We start from the raw sequence: 20,893 nt of genomic DNA, 5'->3' as shown, positions 1-20,893 counted from the left end.
AGATCTAATGTCCAGTGTCGGCTCTCGAGGCCGCCTGATATTGTTTACTTGGGTTGAGCATCGCTCCTCTGAGCTCTATGTTAAATAAGATATTCATAGTTTGCCTCTTCTCAATTTGAGAGTTGTTCGGCAGAGACTGCTGTTTTTTAGCCCCAGGTAGATCTACGCTTATGTGTTGGCCCTCACAGGCCCACAGCTATAGCTGGCCTAGGCAAGTACTAGGGATATTGGAGGCGGTCTGCTTGCATTCTCGCCCCTAACTCTTTGTTATTTGAGTGTAGGTTTTTCTTTTCCCTAGTTCTGGCCTCCTCTCATTTAGAGTCGTCAGGCCAAGGCCCGTTTTTTCCCCTGTTTATACAGGTTGGTGTAGGTGCAGAGTAGATAGCAGCTAGGTTCGCAGGCTATTAAAATAGGTCTCCCCAGTGCAGTTGTCTCCTGGGCAGTGTTAGGCCCCTTTTCACTTTGTCAATAGAAAGCAATTTTTGCTGTGGCCCCGCGCTTTAGAACTAGTTTCAGCTAGGAGCTTCTAATTCAGTCTCTCCTCTGAGCCCCTTGAACTATGTTCAAGTTATGGGTTGAATGTGGTTGATTTTTTTGTGATCCCATTCACTAAGGTTCAGTACAGACAACAAAATCTGTCACAGTGAGAGCTCTGTTGTTAGGTCTCCATCCTGTAACAGTCTCAGGGTTATGCTTATCAGGGCCCTAGACTGCTCCTAAAATGGTCACATTTGCGACTATAAATATTCATTTGCGAGGTTGCCATTGGCGACCATACAGATTCACATGTCATGACTGTAAAATGTTATTTGCATGTTCTGTGACCAGCAGCCTATCACATCATTTGTTGTGTTGACGTAATTAAATGAGATGCTGCCTGTGAAAGTTTCACTGAGAGCGCCAATATATGAACGGGTATGGAAAAATATCACACATTAAACAGACGCCAAAGAACTAGCGCTGATAAAAGCAGACTGTGTTGTCGCCTGCGTCGGTGCAAAACAGACCGTTCTGCTCCTGCAACAACTGCCTGTTTCTTCATATAAATATGAAAATGCAGACTGCAGATACACACACAATGCATCGCATGCTTACTGTTTTGAATATCAATCATTCTGATCACTTTCATTATTCCACTCTGCCCATGCTCATCAGATAAATTCAAGGTCATAAACAGTCTATAGTACCTTAAATGGTATAACAAGAATATTAACACTCTGGAGTCTGAGGTATCGCCGAGGATACCACCTCGTTTTTTTTCTTACCAGTGTGAAAGAGACTCAAAATACTCTGTCAATGTTGCACATACAATTAAGAGTTATACATTTTAATCTGTGGAATATCTTCTTTTATTTGTGTGCACTCAGAGTAAAAACAAAATGTTGTGCTTTTTGTAAAATAAAGAAAACTAACATGATGCGTGATCTCTCGTCTCCCTCTGAACAAAGACCAATCTGATAGTTATCAGAAAATGAACTGTAACTTAGTGAATACTAATCACACAAAAATTACTTATGTCTAAAGAAACGTTGAAATGTCAGGTTTTAAATCGTGTAAGTCAAATCGAAAACAAAAATTCTCTGTTTGTGTAATCTGTATGAAAAGAGACACATGTCAGACGCCCGTGATTCAGCTCATTATCCGTTAATGCGGCCGCGGCCACGCCCACGGAGCCAGCGCTATTCAGATGCAAATCTGAGGTAATACATGCATACATCGTCTCAATCGTAAATTTATTGTCTTGAAAAGTGTTTATCTGTATGTTAAAGCGATCTCTGGAAGCCTGTTAGTTCCTGGAATGTCACATGATATGCCTCTTCTTTTACTGAGATATTTGTGGACTAAAAGTATCCAGCGTTCACAGTGATGACAATAAATATTGAATAAATATTATTCCTCTGTATAGAAAATTGATATAAACATATGAGAATCCATAAATATTTCTCAAAATGTGCATGCTTTTAAGCATATTAAGAAATTACGGTCAATATAAGATTTTCAGAGTCAAAATGTGAAGCTTGAGTCTTAGGATCTTTTTAATGATGTATAGTTTGTCAGCTGCACACATTAACATTTAGGCTATATAATATAACAAATATAATAGCCTACATGAAATGCATAGAGGTAGGAATGTTCAGACACTTTACATCATAGAAATACATTATATTTTAAAGTATATTAAAATAGAAAACCATTATTTGGTTAGAGACTTAAGACTTCTTTTAAAAAAATGTGTCTAATCTTTTGACTGGTACTGTAATTTAACATAGGCCTATACAAAATTTTCTTCACATGATGTGTAATAATACATGCATGCATGAGATCACAAAAATCATGTTTTTTTGTCCAGAGTGGACATTAATCCTGTTATCAGCATGATCACAGAGGGTTTTTTAACAGCCTACCTGACTGAAAGAGCTCATTAATGTGCAGGTCATTACAGCTCATTATGCAAATCTTTTGTCTTCTCAGGTGTGAATTACAGCATTATTCATGATGATTCACGTCTTCACGCATACTGTGTTTCTTGACAAAAAGTGTCTTAGAAAATTTAAATCTCTCTATTGTTTTATATGAACGAGTAGGCAGGATAATTTTTCATCATTTTGAAGCAAAAACTCTAGTCTACAACCTCCAATAACCAGAAGTTGTGTGAACACAGATTTAAATTTTTTTGGCCTTATTTCAGTGACAGTGACAGTTTTTTTTTTCAATAACCACGCATAAACGTTATTCCTTCAAAAACACAAACATGTACATACATGTTCCTCACATAGTATTGTAGCCTATATTGTGCTGAATACAGTGTAATGACGCTTTTTCCATTAATATGTTTATGAACAACTGAAAAAAGCACAAATGTCAGGGCATTTCAAAACTTCTCCAGGGCCCCAAAAATCCTCAGAGCCCAGAGGGTTAATGATCATTTTAAGAAGTCTTATATTTTGTGGATGGAAAAACAAATCGCGATATTCCCTAATGTGATGATTAACATTAATTTCATTAAATAAATGTGAGCGCTGCACGTTTTAAAGTCAAAAGATGGCGCTATTGTGCTTTCTTCAGGCTCTCGCAACAGCGCTTCAGAGCAGCTCGCAATCAATGATTAATGCACATTTGTCAACCGATTGCTTATGGACTAATGCTGATCAATCATGACAAATTTTACTTTATATTATTTATATTATGTGTTGTAAACAGTTGTAACAATGTAAAAAAAAATTTATCTTCCTCATCTAAACTTAAATGAGCAGCAAAAGTAAAGCACATACATTTCAAAGTAAGAGTCCCGCTGTATTTTGGCCTTTTCATTAATCAACAAAGTCAAGTAGTATGTATATGTTTTGGGTGGTTTCAGTATAAGCAATGATTTGCTATTAGGAGTTTGACCTTATCAGGCCTCCCTGAATGTGAATCTCCCATATTTTGGGTATTAGCAGCATGATAAAGCTATCAGGTAGCTGGCTTTAGTAGACCTCCTTGATAATGAGTCCACACCATTGTGTGTAACTTTGTATAATAGAATAGAATATTTCATTATTTCATGCCCTTAAATGCACCCCTTCTGTGTGAAGTGTGGTCCCAGAAGCCTTCAATCGGCCTTGGTAGGCCTTCTGTTGAAGGTCTCTTTGAGGCTTATTGCTTGGGCTGTGGCCATACGGAATGCTGTCACTGACAGCCTATTTGTGACCAGTAGGGGGAGTGGTTCTGGCGTTTCAGTTGAAACTGCTTGTTCTGACGCTTGTCACAGCCATTTTTTGGCATGCACTCCCCCCTCAGCATGGTGGCGTGGGTATATCTTTCCCCAATAGCGTTTCAATGCAATGTGAGTTCCCTTTCGAAAGGGAACATCTCAGGTTACACATGTAACCATGGTTCCCTGAGAACAGCTGCTGAACAGTCCCTTCAGAAAATAAGTGGATGACATGTTCTCTATGTGCTCCTTACTTCCCAAACTTCCTGGTCACACCAATAATGACGTCATAGGCTGTTGCTGGCCAATAGGACTGCCATGATTTGATAAGCATTTCAGACACCATTTCACGCAGAAGCGTTCCCCAATAGTATTTCATCGCAGTGTTTCGTTTATGGTTACATGTGTAACCTGAGACGATTTTGGGAAAGTGGACTTATACACTAATGATACCATTGGTTTGTTTTACAGTACCATAATGCAAGCTGTTGTTTTTACCTTTGTTTCACAAGCAAGGACCACGCCACAACCATAAATGTTGGAGAATTATTTATTAAAGAATGTTACAGATGAAGAGGGAGAAGATGAGGAGGAAGGGAAAAGGGATGGTAATCAGTTAGGGATGAATAGGGAACGGATGAAGAAGGGGAAAGGGATGGTAATCGGTTAGGGATGAATAGGGAGTGGATGAAGAAGAAGGGGAAAGGGATGGTAATTGTTAGGGATGAATAGGGAGAGGAAGAAGAGTAATCAGGTTGATCCGGGCATCTAGTGTTGGTGGCCGGGAGACTCAGAGTGGGGGCATCATCTCAGTTAGATGTAGGCCGAGTGATTAGGACCCCCCGATACAACCTGGAAAGGAAGAGAACAGGGAAGGTAAGGATGGTTGAATGGATGAGAGGGAAAAGGAGGGTTCGAGAGAACGAGAGTAAACAGTCAGGTGATTGGTTGAGGCGTGGCCCTGCTCCCGAACCTCAGTTAACCATTTAACTCCATTAATTGTTACTTATAGTTTCCGTCAGAGAGTGAAATCAATTTTGTGCAACCAGATGCTTTAATCCAAAGCAATTTATATTACATTTCAGTTTCAATTTATTTGTACATCACCTTTTACAATGCATGTTGTTGTACAGTTTTACAGAACAGAGAATAAAATATAAAGAAAAGAAAATAGTCTTTTAAGACACAAGCAACCAAAGGAAAAAAGAGCCAATGAAAATACTTAAAGGTCCCATGGCATGAAAATTTCACTTTATGAGGTTTTTTAATATTAAAATGAGCTCCCCTAGCCTGCATATGGTCCCCCAGCGGCTAGAAAAGGCGATGGGTGTAAACCGAGCACTGGGTGTTTTGCTTCGCGTTTGAGAAAATGAAAGCTCAGACGACCCAATCTGGAATCTTCCCCATATGTCGTCATAAGGGGAAAGGTTACCTCCCCTTTCTCTGCTTTGCCCGCCCATGAGAAAATGAGCTACTACAGTGCGAGGCGAGCGCAATATATATATATTTATTATATATATATTTTATTTATTTATTTATTTTTTTCTCCTTGAGAGACATCATGCCTTGTAAACGAGTGAATCATGGCAGTTGCTCAGTGTTTGGATGAACAAATGAACTCCTTAGTATTTTTTTAGTTCCTTCATCCAAGCCTATGAAGAAACAGTGGGTTAATTTTATGTTCTCTGGTAATACGCCGATACAACTTCCCATAGTTTTGTATGTCTGCGCCACAAATTTCACTGACCACTGTTTCTTTAACGTGGGCCAATACAGCCCAGTTACTGTCGCTAATGTAAAGGTAGACAGCATCAAGTGTGTGTGTGAATACACACACTGTAACGCAAGTGTTGTACATTTCTTTGTTGTTTGAAACCGTTCTGCTGTTATGGCGCACACGACATCCACATTTCCAGATTGCAGAGCTTGATGTAATTGTAAAAAGATCATAAAAACTTTTAAGATTTATGAAATATAAAATATGTAAACAGATAAATGATGTTGGCATGGTAGCACATTTTCCACAACGGCACCTATCCGATAAGGTATTTGTAATAATGGCAGAGGACTAATTTAGTTGTGCTGGTTAGTGTCTATAGCTGATAATTATATATAATATATATATATATATATACAATAGCACATTAGCTACATGATAATAACTGTAACAGCATACATAAACCAACTAAAGTACCGTATCCTGACACAATGTTATAAACTAACCATTCGGAGATGTCCTGCTGTAGCCGCTGAGTTACAACTTCTTCATCCGGATCAGATTCTGGGTCAAACTGAAAGCTTGAACGACTGCGTGTCTACGAGCCATTGGATACATCCACTGTCAACATTAGTGCATGGTACCGTGGCCGCAAGCTGGTTAAGGCCACACCCACCCTCCACCTTGCCCCGCCTCTCTCCTCCTCATTAGCATTTAAAGCTACAGACCCAGAAACGGCACATCCTGAGGAAAGCTCATTGTGGGACTGGCTTGTAGTGGCTGAAATTCTGCACCAAGGCTGAATTTCGGGAAAGAGACTTCAGAAACAGTACTAGGGGCCACTTAGGCCTATATAAAAGCATCCAAAAAGTAGCATGTCATAGGACCTTTAAAGTATGTAAATTAATTAATCATTTTGCAATTCTCCGTCTTGAGTTGTTGTTGTCAGCATTAGTAATGTAAATAAATGTGTTCATGTATCATTTGGTGGATTGGTGCAGTGAGTTTATTATGGCATATGGTAAGAATTTATCTTGATAAAGACTGAAAAAAATGTGTTTATATAGAGTGATTCTGTAAAACACAATGGGCCCTATAATACACCCGGCACAATGCGACGCAAGGCGCAGCGCAAGTGTGTTTGCTAGTTTGCGTCCGGTGCCGTTCGCGTTTTCCTGTTCAGCGCCACTTAAATTAGTAAATGCATTTGCGCCAGTTAGTGCGCCCATGGGCGTGCTGGTCTAAAAAAGAGGTGTGTTCAGGCGCATTGCCGGCGCATTGCTATTTTAAGGAGCTGAAAATAGACTGCGCCATAGACCAACTCAAACCTGGTCTAAAGTCTAAAGTCAATGGCACAATATTTTTTTGTTAGAGCGCGTTGGTAGAAACTGCGCCTCTGGGCGCGTCCATAGTGCGCGTTGACTTTGCCTATTACACACAGGGATGCGCATCACACAAACATGCCAAATATTAAAAACAAAAGGATTACAGTGTAAAAGAATATTATTGTGTAGGCTACATAAATATAAAAATGTAATGATGAATAGTCATTGCGTGTATTAGAATTAGGCTATCTATTTTCAATTCAGCCTATTACTACTTATAATGATGAACGAAATTGGCTAATTAATTGAACAATAGTGCCAATACACACACATATATATTAACTGACTCATCGCGTGTACGCCATGTAAACAGCAATCCGCCATGGCGCGAGCGCATCTCGCTCTTAAAGGGAATGGGAGATGACACTCTGATTGGTTTATTGAACGTTCCGCCCATTACTCATAAAGAGAATAGGGACAACCCATTTCAAAAATGCGCCCCGGCGCACGGACCGTTTTTCCGGTGGATTTGGACACGCCCTGAGTGCACCTGCGCCGTGCGCTTTACACTTTGCGTTTAGATCGTTAAAATAGGGCCCTTAGTGTAATACTACTGTTTGTTTGTGCACAAATATTCCCTATTCCCATTTTACTCTTTGTTTGCCAACTATACTTTTAAGTAGGGTGTTATGACACATCTGTACTCTTTGCTTCAAAGGACACATGTGCTTTCCACTACATACTATTTATCTAGTAGTATTTTCTAACATGCAATTGTCATGTTTGGTCTCATCAGACAGCTTATAAACTTAACTGTGATTAACTTTATATTAAAGTATCCTAATGTACAATCTAGGTGCTGTTGTGCAATATGTTAATGCAAGGGTGTCAAAACTCAGTCCTGAAGGGTCACTGTCCTGCAGAGTTTAGCTCCAACTTACCCCAACACACCTGCCTGGAAGTTTCCTGTATGCCTAAAAACCTTGTTTAGCTGGTTCAGGTGTGTTTAATTGGGGTTGGAGTTAAACTCTGTGGACAGTGGCCTTACAGGAGCAGGACTGGACAGCCCCGCGTTAATGTATTCTCCCCCTCTTGATCGCCAGCCATTTGCCTTATCTTTCAGTTTCCTGTCAGCTGGTGTTCCACTCATGTTTAACAATGTGTTGCTCAGAAAAAGAAGGAAAGGTAACTATTGATCTGGGAGAAAGACTTTAACCCTGTTACTCTTGCACACCGATGCGTAACCTCATACTACAAGAAAGACTTTTTTCTCCTTCACAACAGTGCATTATTTGTTTTTCCATTTTTTAAACATGTAACTTAATAAATAACTTTGCCTGCTTTGAAGACTTTGAGAATCTTTCCTTTTACCACTGATAATGCTGAAAGCTCAAGTGATTGTAACATTCATTATTTAAGCATTCAGGTTAAATCCTGTTTTCCTATCAGTTCTAAGAAAAACTGTTACCTTTAATCTGACTCCATTAAAGTTGTTAATCTTTAACCTCTTATTCTTAAATTATACTGGAGTCAGATAAATAATTGAATTATGCACGTCATCCTGATTTCTGTTTCTATTACTGATTCAAAATAGTAGGGTAAGCTTTCAGTCTTACGCTGAGTTAATAATTATATGTGTGGTTTTCCTTCACATGCACATATCCTTATGGGATAGAAGTTATAGTAGTTATGGGAAAGAAGTAGAACAATCTGTACGTTTGATGTCTGAAATGTCTGAATTAGTTGTGTTGTAAAATAATGTTTTTTATTTATTTTTCTTCACAATAGGTGCCGCCAGAGTGTGTAAACCACCATAAACTATATAGTGGTAATACTGAAGTATATTTGTGACACGTGCAGAAGCACAAATGACATTCAGGCTGTTAAACAGGCCTGCAGTAAAAGCTTCAGATCAGACCCTGAACACACTGATTCATGACACACAAAGAATGACTGTGTGAATAAATAAATAGTTCATTATTTCTGAATCTGGATTTATTCAGATTGGGAACCTCAGAAATTGGAAATAAATGATATTTTTCCTGTAATTATGATCACGTTAACTAAATGATCCTTCTCATAATCTTACAGATGGAAAAAAAAGACACTTGTGTAATAATTTCAAACAGACTTTGGACTGAACAACACTGAATTTAAGCATTTAGAGTAAGTGTTCATGGATTTTTTTAATCTTGTTTGAAATAAAGATAAACGATTATATTTAGGCCATTCTACAGAATTGGTGCAAACTGCTAGCCTGACGTGTTCATACTCAATTCTAGTCAGAATATGAGTCTGATACTGCTCCATTGGGCTTTGATTATGGGGGCGTATTTCAACCGATCCAGGAAAGTCCTCAATTGGATAGACCTACAACCAATCAGAGCTACAGAGTAAGTGACGTATGTTGAGCGACGCATAGTTGTCAACAGAACTCTTCTTAGCGACCATCGGGGCCAGCTGATAAATCAAACTTTTGCCGAATCCCGTAGGAAGGACGGCAAAGACATCTTTCCCATCGACAAATGCCTTGATCGCGGTCCTCTATTCCTTTTTTAAAATTAATGCGCTGTCGATATCTTCTATAACGGACGCGATGGCGGAATCTACACATCTCAGTTCTTCAACAGCCATCATTGTTGTAAACTAATTGACCTTTCGCAAAGACTCGCCCCCCTTAGTTACTGTTGCTTTGTCCGACAAGCCGTGGCGCTATCACACGCCACACAGAGTGGAAAATACATCGCGGAGCAAAGAGGAAACTGACAACACATCGACAGACGAGACAGAGCAGGTTACTTATGATATTAAACAAAGTCCCAGCTTTCAAACTGTGTAGTTATTAAAACAATTCAAACAATAAAAACCGTTGTGTGGCTCTTTAATGTGTCGTGACCATGATCGTGACAGATTGCTGTAGCGCCTCAGCTCAAGAGGCTCGTGAACCGATCATCTCTTCCTACTAGTCCATTTATAGCATCAAATAAACATGAATGAACATGAGAATGAATGTTGTTTCAAACGCGGAAAGACGTCAATATGCACAATTTTTCAAGTTTAACTCCACCGAGGTTAATCTTCTAACTCCTGACTGTTTTGTCGGACAAAATGGCAGATGCGGCGTTCTGATTGGTTAGATCGCTTGTCAATCAAACTCCCCAAGCGCTCTTTGATGACGTGGCTGATTACGTTTCTGGTGATAATCTGTCAATCATCGTCCTGACAATGTGATTGGTCCGAACAGTTTCTGTTCGGGCATAATTACTCCTCTACGGATCGAGTCCAGACCGAACTCCCCGACCTCAAAATGTTGTGGGCGGGGCTAAGTTCGGCTGGCATCCAGGCTAGCAAACTGCTGTCTCACAACCAAAAAACACATTTAAAAAGCATTTAAATATTCAAATTTTGGATGTTTACTAAGATCCATCTATTATTTATTGAATCCCACGATAATATTTATAATATCAGTAAGCTTAATATATATAAAATCATAATTTATTGGATGCGTTCAATTGGGAGGTGGCTGTCACCGTAACCCCTAAATTTCAACTTGTGAAAATTGTATTAAAATATCTTTTGCATTTTTTTCCATTGTTTATAAAAAATATATTTTTGATTTTTTTTTAAGTGAAGTTAAAAAATATATTTTATTTTTAAATCATGAAACTTTCTGTAAAAAATGTCCCACATTTTTGTCACTACTGAAACAATGTATGTTTTACTCCATTGACTGATTTTAACCACAATTCTACATTTTTGATCAGGAAATATTCCTGTGTTCCTTAACTGTGGGTATTCCTCTCATACCCTCTTTCATAGCAGATAGGTAACATCATTGTGAGTTAAATGTGTTTAAAATTCTGAAAATCTGTGTGTAACTTTAAGGAACGTCACTACCAAACACCTTTTTTTTCTGCAATTTAATAAACTTTTTGGGGATTTATTCCATAAAATGTAGTTTTTATGTGTGTACAACTGTTCAGAACTGTGCTAGTTAGCCATGTACTGATTATCATCTATGAGTTAGGCTCAAAAGTATCGAAAATTGTCACCACCGAAAAATCATTGTTTTGGTAGTGACAAAAGGGAACACATAATCATTTATTTAGGGAAAATAAAACTACATTTTAGTACAGTTATGCAAATCACTAATATTTTAATGTTGTTTTAGTGTTTTAGTATGCGAGTTAAAATTCTGTAATGGGATGTGGTTGCTAATAACGCATTACTGTCAGTACCAAAAATGTGCAGTCACAAGCGAAACATGGGATGTTTTGTCAAAAATAAAATATAATATATTGAATTATTAACTAAGATGTTATTATTGTGTTTGGTGAAATGTATATTCAAACTAATGAATCCTTAAAGGGGTAGTTCATCCAAAAATGCAAATTCTGTCATTTATTACTTAACCTCATGTCGTTCCACACCCGTAAGACCTTTGTTCATCTTCGGAACACAAATTAAAGGGGTGGTTAAATGCGATTTCACTTTTTTAACTTTAGTTAGTGTGTAATGTTGCTGCTTGAGCATAAACAGTATCTGCAAAGTTACAGCGCTGAAAGTTCAATGCGAACGGAGATATTGTCTTTTAAAGTTATGGCAGTTTAATGCCTACAGAAACGACCGGTTTGGACTACAACAAGCTTCTTCCCGGGTTGGTGACATCATAAACCCTGCAAAACACGCCCCTGGGAACACGCAACAAAGTGGGCGAGGCCATGTGGCGCAGCATAATGGAAAGCGGAAGAGTTGTTTACACCGGACACAAGCGGTGCGGCGCGACGCATCAAAAGATATAGAACCCATTATAATCAGTGATATTTTCTACACTGGATGCGGCGCTGAAGACAGCTTCCAGAATCTACACAAGTTTAATGCTGGATTTGCACAAAGGCTTTTACTGAAAGATGAAGCAGTTCCCACTTTAAAAGCAGAAGCTGCTCTTTAAACTGTAAGTACTTTATTGTTTGTACGTGTCTTTTACAAAAATTTATTTTTGGTTGCATCAAGGACATACAGTGGCAAGAAAAGTATGTGAACCACTTGCAGAATCTGTGAAAATGTGAATAAATTTAATAAAATAAGAGAGATCATACAAAATTCATGTTATTTTTTATTTTGTACTGTCCTGAGTAAGATATTTCACATAGAAGATGTTTGCATTTAGTTCACAAGACAAAAAAAATAGCTGAATTTATTAAAATGGCCCCATTCAAAAGTTTGGGAACCACTGATTCTCAATACTGTGTGTGGTTACCTGGATGATCCACGACTGTTTTTTTTTTTGTTTTGTGATGGTTGTTCATGAGTCTCTTGTTTATTCTGAGCAGTTAAACTTAGCTGTTCTTCAGAAAAATCCTCCAGCTTGTACTTAATGTTTCTTTCAGGAAACATGCAAGTATCTTCTGTTGCTTTCGAAGGGCAGTACTAAATGAAAAACAAAGATATTTAAATAAAATAAGAAAAATTGTTACATCTTTATCCTGTTCAAAAGTTTTCACCCCCCCGGCTCTTAATGCATCGTGTTTCCTTCTGGAGCATCAGTGAATGTTTGAACCTTTTTTAATAGTTGAGTTTGAGTCCCTCAGTTGTCCTCAGTGTGAAAAGATGGATCTCAAAATTATTCAGTCACTGCTGGAAGGGTTCAAATATGCAAAAATGCGTGAAACTGAAATTTCTGCAAGACCTGGAGGATTTTTCTGAAGAACAGAGCTCGGTTTCCCAAAAGCATCATTAGCCAACTAACATCGCAAGTTCCATCGTAACTTACATAGTTCAAAAATTTGGTGTTTCCTGAAACCATCATTCAAACGAACATTCGCAAACTGCATCACAAATTTGTGTGGTTGGAACGACAGCTCTCGAGCTGTCGTTAGAAGCATAGTTTCCTGTTTTTATGACATGTGGACTTGATAAATCGTTATCTTGAGCAAAATAAGCAAGCTGACATCAAGTACAATGTAATCAACCACTTTTGCAGCCTCAACTTTAACTCCAGCCACGACAAAGAGACTTCCTTCAAAAGACCTGACCTGAACGAACCATGAATCATTCATTTAAATGCACCAGTTCAGCTTTAGAATCTGGAGGTACTTGCTTGAGTCGAATTTAAATCTGAATCTCCTTGTCGGCATGGAGAGAAAGGTTTTTCCGAGTGGATGATTTTTTGCAGGGTCTTTTCAGGTCCGGATTGTGGTTAGGTAAAAACCAATCACGTTGACTGAAATAATTTTGCCAGTACGCTTCATATCCGCTACAAGAGCTTATTACGGCTCGAGCAGATGAACGCTGGATGATTCAGTGGCTCGGTCATAAACTAAATAACTCTTTATAATTTCCTATAAATTAATTATTTCATTTGAGCTAATTTTGGTCCTACAATATATATATATATATATACTCCCAGAAACACAGAGCATTAAAGCAGCCGTGATTCACATATTTATTTATTTATTTGTTAAGTGGAGTTGACATGGAGATGGTTGACTTGCGAAATGACAGAGCTGAAAGCCTGATCAAGGGACAGTGACTTTTGTGGACTTGTCAACAGAGAGAAGTTTCCTCTCATCTGCACTAAAAGTGAATGCCTACTTTGGATCCACTTACCTCTGTGAAATGGCTTTTTCACAGATGAAAATAAATCAAATCAAAGTACAGGATCCGCCTCACTGACAGAAACCTCACAGACTGCCTCAAACTGGCTGTCTCTGGCTATGAGCCAAACTTCAGAGTTCAAACTTCAGACTCACAGACAGTATTCAGTCACAGCCATCACACTGACTTGAGTAACATTACTGCAGCAGCAATGTGAAAAGTGATGGTGCATAAGATTAGACATAGAACTGCACTTAACTGAGATTGTTGTTAGAACTTTGTTAGTACAGTTCATTTATAAAATGTTAATGGTAGTACCTTAAGAAGATTTAATGAATAAGCAATTTACTGCTGACAATGGCCCTTTTTTCAGTTCAGTGGGACTTCATATGATCTGATCACTGCAAGTGTTACGATTTTAAACTCTATTTCCATTTGAACATTTCCATTTCCACATTTAGATTAAATATGCCACTCTAATTATATGCACTGAAATTACATGAAATCATTATCCAGAAGTTACAACACTTTTTTATATTAATTTAAATAGAAATGTTTGTAGTGGAGGCGCTGCTTTTGAACACTTTTCCTGTGGCATGCTGGGTTTTAATGTTTTAACTACAGCGAGGATTGATTGGCACATGATATTTCTGCTTTAAATTGTGTTCTAAATAGAAGAATATCTCATGTTCTGAGAAAATATTTTTGATCAATGATGCACACTTACTCCATCTAAGCAGATGGCTTCGCAACATAGATGGGATAATGACAGACAATGACGGAATCGCTTGGTGATCGAACGGATTGGCTGGTTTGAATATGTCTGATGACTCAGTGCTGTACACCCTCTGCTGCACACAGGTGCTGATGGTGTCGTGTGCAGAGAGACAGTAGGTTAATGATAACCCCTTTCATGGTCTTCCCAACATTATAAAAAAAGACCATTGTTGCCTATTTGAAGGATAGAATTTGAAGGAAACGGTAAGACATGCATGTTTTATTTTTAAAATGTTTTGTCAGGGATGCGAGTCAGACAATAATTTACACTGCAAAAATGAAGGCCTATTTGTGTATCTTAAAATATATGTTTACCTTATAGGCAAAATTGCATAAATTTGATTCAAGTAATTGAATATTATTTGGTCAGTGGAAAAGTTTGAGAATAACTTTCTCTGAAATGTATTTTATATACTCCTGTCGAGGATTGTGTCGATAATCATAACCTTGAGGGCTAGATTCATATAAAGTAATGTAATCGTCCGGTTTTAGCCAAGTTTCTGTCAAACACAGCACATCTAGATTATTGTCTGTGATAATATCATTTACAATAAGTGCTTTTGAAGAAAGGGAGCTAATATTTAACAACCCAAGCTTTATCATTTTTTTATCATTATTATCGTTATTTTTTATTTTAAAATCAATATAAAATATAAAAATCAATTAAATTTTTACCATTAAATGGGTTTGGAAGTTTTTTGTTTTTACTCATTTGGGGTACAGACACAGTCTCTATGTGATAATATCTAGGTGTAAGAGTTTCTATGTGTTGGGAATTATCTGGCTTCTGTAACGTAAGGCAGCTAGTAGACGGTCTATTTAGCCAGTCTGTCTGCTGCTTCCTGACCTTTGTCATGTTTCAGCTCTAAGACTATGTGCCATATTACTAGAGAGAAGAGCAGCACCATCCCGGGAGGGATGAATACCATCTCTTTTCAACAGGTCAGGTCTGACCCAAACACTTTTCCAATTGTCTATAAAATCTATATTAATCTGCGGACACCACTTAGACAGCCAGCCATTGAGTGATGATAATCTGCTATCTCATCACTCCAACTAACAGGAAGGGGACCAGAGCAAATTACTTCTCCTGACATTGTACTTGTGAGTTCACACACCTCTTTAATGTTAATTTTAGTGATCTCCAACTGACGAAGTCGAACATCATTAGTGCCAACATGAATAATAATTTTATAGTATTTACGATTAGCATTAGCCAGCACTTTTAAATTTGCTTTGATGTCAGGTGCTCTGGCTCCCGGCAAACATGTGACTACGGTGGCTGGTGTCTCTATTTTCACATTCCGTGTAATAGAATCGCCAATAACTAGGGCACTTTCAACAGGATTCTCAGTGGGTGCGTCACTGAGTGGGGAGAACCTGTTTGATGTTCTTACTGGAACGGAAGAGTGGTGTTTTCCGTGGCTAGTCCACATCACCTTTACCCAATTGTGTGCGTACCTGGCCCACGGGAGGAAACGGTTCCAGCTGTTCTGGTTGTCGTGACAGTAGTCTCTACAGCCGAACAATGTACAGAGTTCACTAAGCTAGTCGCATCCAAAACAGTATCTGAAGCCTTTGCATTCTTACTATCCTCGATTAAAGTTTGGATGCGTGTCTCAAATTCTGAGATTCTCTTTGTCAGCCTGACTATTTCCCTACATTTATGACATGTAAATCCCTCGTCGCTGACAGAGAGAGCTGTGCTGAACATGTGGCAAATGGAACATGAGACAATGCTCGGAGAGGATGACATGACTCACCGTGTTTGTAGACTGATCCGAGTTACCACAGCTGTTTGATGAACGAATTGAAAAAGGAGCGCCCGAGAGACTGATGACAAGCGAGATGCAAACGCGTTGTAACAGCGATTTAGATTCAAAGATTACAAGCTAGCGACATCAGATTAATGTGGTAGGCAATATTATATATAAAGTAATAATAATATAAGCAACAATGAATAAAAATAAGAGATTCAAAATAAAGCTATACGGAGTTACAGATGCAAACCACTCTGAGCAGCGAGGCAGACAGGAGCAATCGAGCAGATGTACATGGGCCACTCTCTCGCTCACTCGAAACCAGTGGTTAATAGCTGGAACATCCGAGAGTTCCTCCGTCCAGGGAAATAATGGTGGTTGGTACCCGAGTATGCACTGAAACGGGGTTAGGCCTGTAGTGGTCTGCTTGAGAGAATTCTGTGCGTACCTGGCCCACGGGAGGAAACGGTTCCAGCTGTTCTGGTTGTCGTGACAGTAGGCCCGGAGATCCCTCCCTATTTCCTGTATCTTCTGCTCACTCTGGCCAGTCATATGGGGGTGATATCCGGAAGGAAGAGCGGTTGACTGAGACATTGAGGAGTTTGAAGAAGGCAGTCCAAACATGGGAAGTGAACTGTGGCCCACCATTGGAGATGATTTCCTCTGGAATACCAAAGTTGCGAAACAGCTGATGGAAGAGAGCTTCTGCAGTTTCCATAGCAGTAGGTAAGCCTTTCAGAGGAATTAACTTGCAAGCCTTGGAGTATCTATCCACAACTACGAGGATACATGTAAATCCATCAGAGTTCGGCAGGTCAGTGACAAAGTCGACTCCAACGTGGGACTATGGGCGATGTGGGATGGGTAGTGGAACCAGCTTGCCAGTGGGTAGGTGACGTGGAGTTTTGGAAATGGCACAGACTGAGCATCCTCGGATGTGTAGGGAGACATCTCGGGCCATACTGGGTTACCACTAACGAGCCTGAAGGAGCAAGAGAGTTCGGCTGCCTGGGTGTCCAGAGCCCGGGGAAGCATGTAGTGGTCCCAGAAGATCTTTCCGTAAGGTGGTCGGTACGTAGATTTTACCTTCTGGGCCTCCCTGCGGAGCGGGTTTGGAAACTGTGGTGGTGTATTTGGTTATCCAGGTCTCACTGAATGGGACTTACAAGTATGGCTGGAGGGAGGATGGGCTCAGTTGTAGATGGTTCTTCCGGAGCATGAATTCGTGAGAGTGAGTCGGCCTTCACATTCTTCTCTCCAGGTCGATAAGTGATGGTAAACTGAAATCATGTGAAGAATAAGGCCCAGCGGGCTTGACGAGGGTTAAGTCTCTTGGTTGAGCAGAGGTATTCCAAGTTCTTATGGTCTGTAATGACAGTAAAAGGATGTTGAGCTCCTTCCAGCCAATGTCTCCATTCCTCCAGCACCAGTTTGATTGCCAGAAGTTCTCTGTTGCCAATGTCGTAATTCCGCTCCGCTGGGGAAAGCTTCCTGGAGAAGTATGTGCAAGGGTGGAGTTGAGGAGGCTCTCTGTGTCGTTGGGATAGCACCGCTCCCACACGAGTGGTGGAGGCGTCCACATCAACGATGAACATAAGTTCAGTATTGAGATGAGTGAGTATGGGAGTGGTGCAAAAGGCATCCTTCAGCGTCTGGAAGGTGGCTCGAGCTTCTGCGGTCCAGGACAGAGACTTGGGCATACGACGAAGCAGTGACATTAAGGGAGATGACAGAAGACTGAAGTTCTTGATGAATCTGTGCTAAAAGTTAGCAAAACCTAGGAAACGGCAAACCTAGGAGGCCAGGTTTGAATAGCTTGAATCTTCCCCTGGTCCATTTGGATACCCTCTGCGCTCACGATGCATCCGAGGAACTGTACCGTGGGGCGATGGATTTTCAGGTAGAGATGGTGTTTCCTGAGTTGTTCAAGGACCTGCTTCACGTGGTGGCGATGTTCGGCCAAGTTCCAGGAGTATATCAGAATGTCATCAATATAGACGATAAAGCAGTGGAGGAACTCCTGGAACACCTCGTTCATAAATCCTTGGAAGATGGACGGTGAGTTGGACAGGCCGTACGGCATGACCTGATATTCATAGTGGCCGGAAGGGGTGATGAATGCTGTCTTCCACTCGTCCCCCTCCCGGATACGAATGAGATTGTAAGCTCTTTGTAGATCCATTTTCGAGAAGATGCGGGCCCCACGGAGTTCATCGAGAGCAGCAGGGACCAGGGGAAAAGGATAGGGGAGTTTAACTGTTTGACTATTTAGGGTCAGGTAATCAATGCAGGGCTGCAAGGCTCCGTCCTTCTTACCCACAAAGAAGAAGCTCGATGCCACAGGAGATGTAGATGGTCTGATGAATTGCTGTTGGAGAGCCTTACAAGCTGTAAGATGTGGGATATTTTCCAGCTTTCTGCATAAAGCTCTTCAATCCAACTGTGTTGATCACCATTTGGGTACAGAGCTGTGGGTTAAGACCTTGTTGATAGGCAGTGAGAAGTGCCGTCTCATTCCAACCATAGGAGGCCGCTGGAATTCGGAACTGCAGTGTGTAATCGCTAGCCGAGGAACTTCCTTGTCTCAGGCGGATGAGTTGGTCAGAGACTGATAGCGCTCCTGTGGAGAGACCAAAAACTTCTTGGAAATGAGAGGAAAATTCATCAAACGAATCAACAAGGTTAGAGTGGGAATCCCAGATGGCTTGAGCCCAGAGTAACGCTCTTCCAGAAAGGAGGGAGATAAGAAACAACTTTCGATCATTCACTGGCGAACTTATGAGAATGCATTTCAATACACAAGGAAACTTGGAGTAGAAAACCGCTACATTCAACCGCCTCACCCGAATAGTTGGAAGGAGGGGCCATGGGACTGGCAGAGGCAGATTGATGGTGTGGATCTGGAGATAGAGCCGCACGAAGGGCGCTGAGCTGAGCGCTCCATCTCCAGATGAAGTTGGTAGGGTCGGGTCTTCTGTCAGCAGGTAAACACGGGTCACAGAGTTAAGTGAAGGTAATGTGGCAGGTTTATTGACAACAGCAATGAATCAACACAGATGAAGGAGAATCCAGGTGAATAAACGTATTGATGGAAAGTCTTAGATAATGTCTTATCTGAATACTGAAGTCTTTCTCTTTTCCAGGGCATACTGTAGAGCAGAGCTAAAGAGGCTAATGATGATCGATAGCGAAGGCAGAAGGGAATCCAAGGATCAGAAAGGGAACGACCAGGTAAGGTTGAGACCCAACAGTGAGTGAAGGGGAGAAGTGCTGCTTTATGGTGCTGGTGAGTGATTGATGACATGTGCAAGTGATTAGAAGTCAGGTGATTGGGATCTGATGATTGTGGTGGGTGGAGATGGTGGTGGCTGTGAAGACTCCCTGACAATATACATTATGTATAATTCATATAATAGTATATATTTATATAATTATTATATTAATTGACAATTAACACTCTGAGGTCTGAGGTATCGCCGGCGATACCACCGCGGTTTTTTTCTTACCAGTGTGAAAGAGACTCAAAATACTCCGTCAATGTTGCACATACAATTAAGAGTTATACACCATTTTAATATGTGGAATATCTTCTTTTATTTGTGTACACTCAGAGTAAAAACAAAATGTTGTGCTTTTTGCAAAATAAAGAAAACTAACATGACGCATGATCTCTCGTCTCCCTCTGATTGAAGTCCAATCTGATAGTTCTCAGAAAATTAACTGTAACTTAGTGAATACTAATCACAAAAAAATTAGACTTTTTTTAAAACATTGAAATGTCAGGTTTTAAATCGTGTAAGTCAAATCGAAAACAAATATTCTCTGTTTATGTAATCTGTATGAAAAGAGAGCCATGCCAGAAGTCCTTGATTCAGCTCATTATCATTATCTCATTATTACTAATGTGGCCACGCCCACGGAGCCAGCGCTATTCAGACACAAATTCAGTCAATACATGCATACATCGTCTCAATCGTGTATTTATTGTCTTGAAAAGTGTTTTGAAAAGCCATAGTTAGCGATCTCTGGCCTCTGTTAGTTCGGTTAGTTCCTGGATTGCCTATTCTTCTTTAGCAGGCATTTGTGGACTAAAGGTGTACAGAGCGCCCTCCGGCTGCAAGTATGAATTGAAAACACAGTATCCAGCACTCATAGTAATGACAATAAATCCTGAATAAATATTACTCCTCTGTATAGAAAATTGACAAACATATGAGAATCCATCAATATTTCTCCAAATGTGCATGCTTTTAAGCTAAAAGCCTATATGAAAGAGGTAACATAATTGTTCAGACACTTTGCATCACACAAATACATTATACTTTAAAGAATATAATAGAAAACCATTATTTTAAATTGTAATAATATTTCACAGTATTGCTGTTTTTCCTGTATGTTTGATATACACCATGATGAGCTGAGACATGATCACAGAGGGTTTTTTCACAGCCTACCTGACTGAAAGAGCTCATTATTGTGCAAGTAATTTCAGGTCATTATTATGTGATTCTTTTGTCTTCTCAGGTGAGAATCACCCATTATTCATGATGATTCACGCCTCCATGCATACTGTGTTTCTTGACCAAAGATGTTTTAGAAAATTTAAATCTCTCTATTGTTTTATATGAAAGAGTAGTCAGCATAATTTTTACATAATTTTGAAGCAAAAACTCTAGTCTACAACCTCCAATACCCAGAAGTCTTGTGAACACAGATTTAAAATTATTTTTTTGGCCTTATTTCAGTGACTTAAGTTTTTTGTTTTTACAATAACCACGCATAAACGTTATTCCTTCAAAAACACAAACATGTACATGCATGTTCCTCACATATTATGGTAGCCTAGTTTGTGCTGAATACAGTGTAATGACACTTTTGTCATTAACCCTCTGGAGTCTGAGGCTGATTTGGGGCCTGGAGAAGTTTTGACATGCCCTGACATTTGTGCTTTTTTCAGTTGTTCATAAACATATTAATGGAAAAAGTGTCATTACACTGTATTCAGCACAAACTAGGCTACAAT

General features: G+C 39.6%; 1 protein-coding gene across 2 annotated transcripts in view; it reads right to left on the bottom strand.

Moving 5' to 3' along the window:
* LOC125245140 (repetitive organellar protein-like) overlaps positions 1-20,893 on the bottom strand; it is a 62,089-nt gene that overhangs the window by 5,042 nt on the left and 36,154 nt on the right. Inside the window, exon 4 of one of the 2 annotated variants that reach the window (XM_048155626.1) lies at positions 4,256-4,546. The exons of the other annotated variant lie outside the window; for it this stretch is intronic. Within the exon in view, the coding sequence (XP_048011583.1) occupies positions 4,527-4,546 (20 nt within the window). The 3' untranslated portion in view covers positions 4,256-4,526. Of the gene's footprint in view, positions 1-4,255; positions 4,547-20,893 lie in introns of those variants that run through there. 2 annotated transcript variants of the gene reach the window in all.

Source organism: Megalobrama amblycephala, linkage group LG14 (genome assembly GCF_018812025.1).
Source record: "Megalobrama amblycephala isolate DHTTF-2021 linkage group LG14, ASM1881202v1, whole genome shotgun sequence".
NCBI lineage: Eukaryota > Metazoa > Chordata > Actinopteri > Cypriniformes > Xenocyprididae > Megalobrama > Megalobrama amblycephala.
The sequence above is the reverse complement of the archived record's forward strand: the minus strand, read 5'-3'. Positions and strand labels throughout refer to the sequence as shown.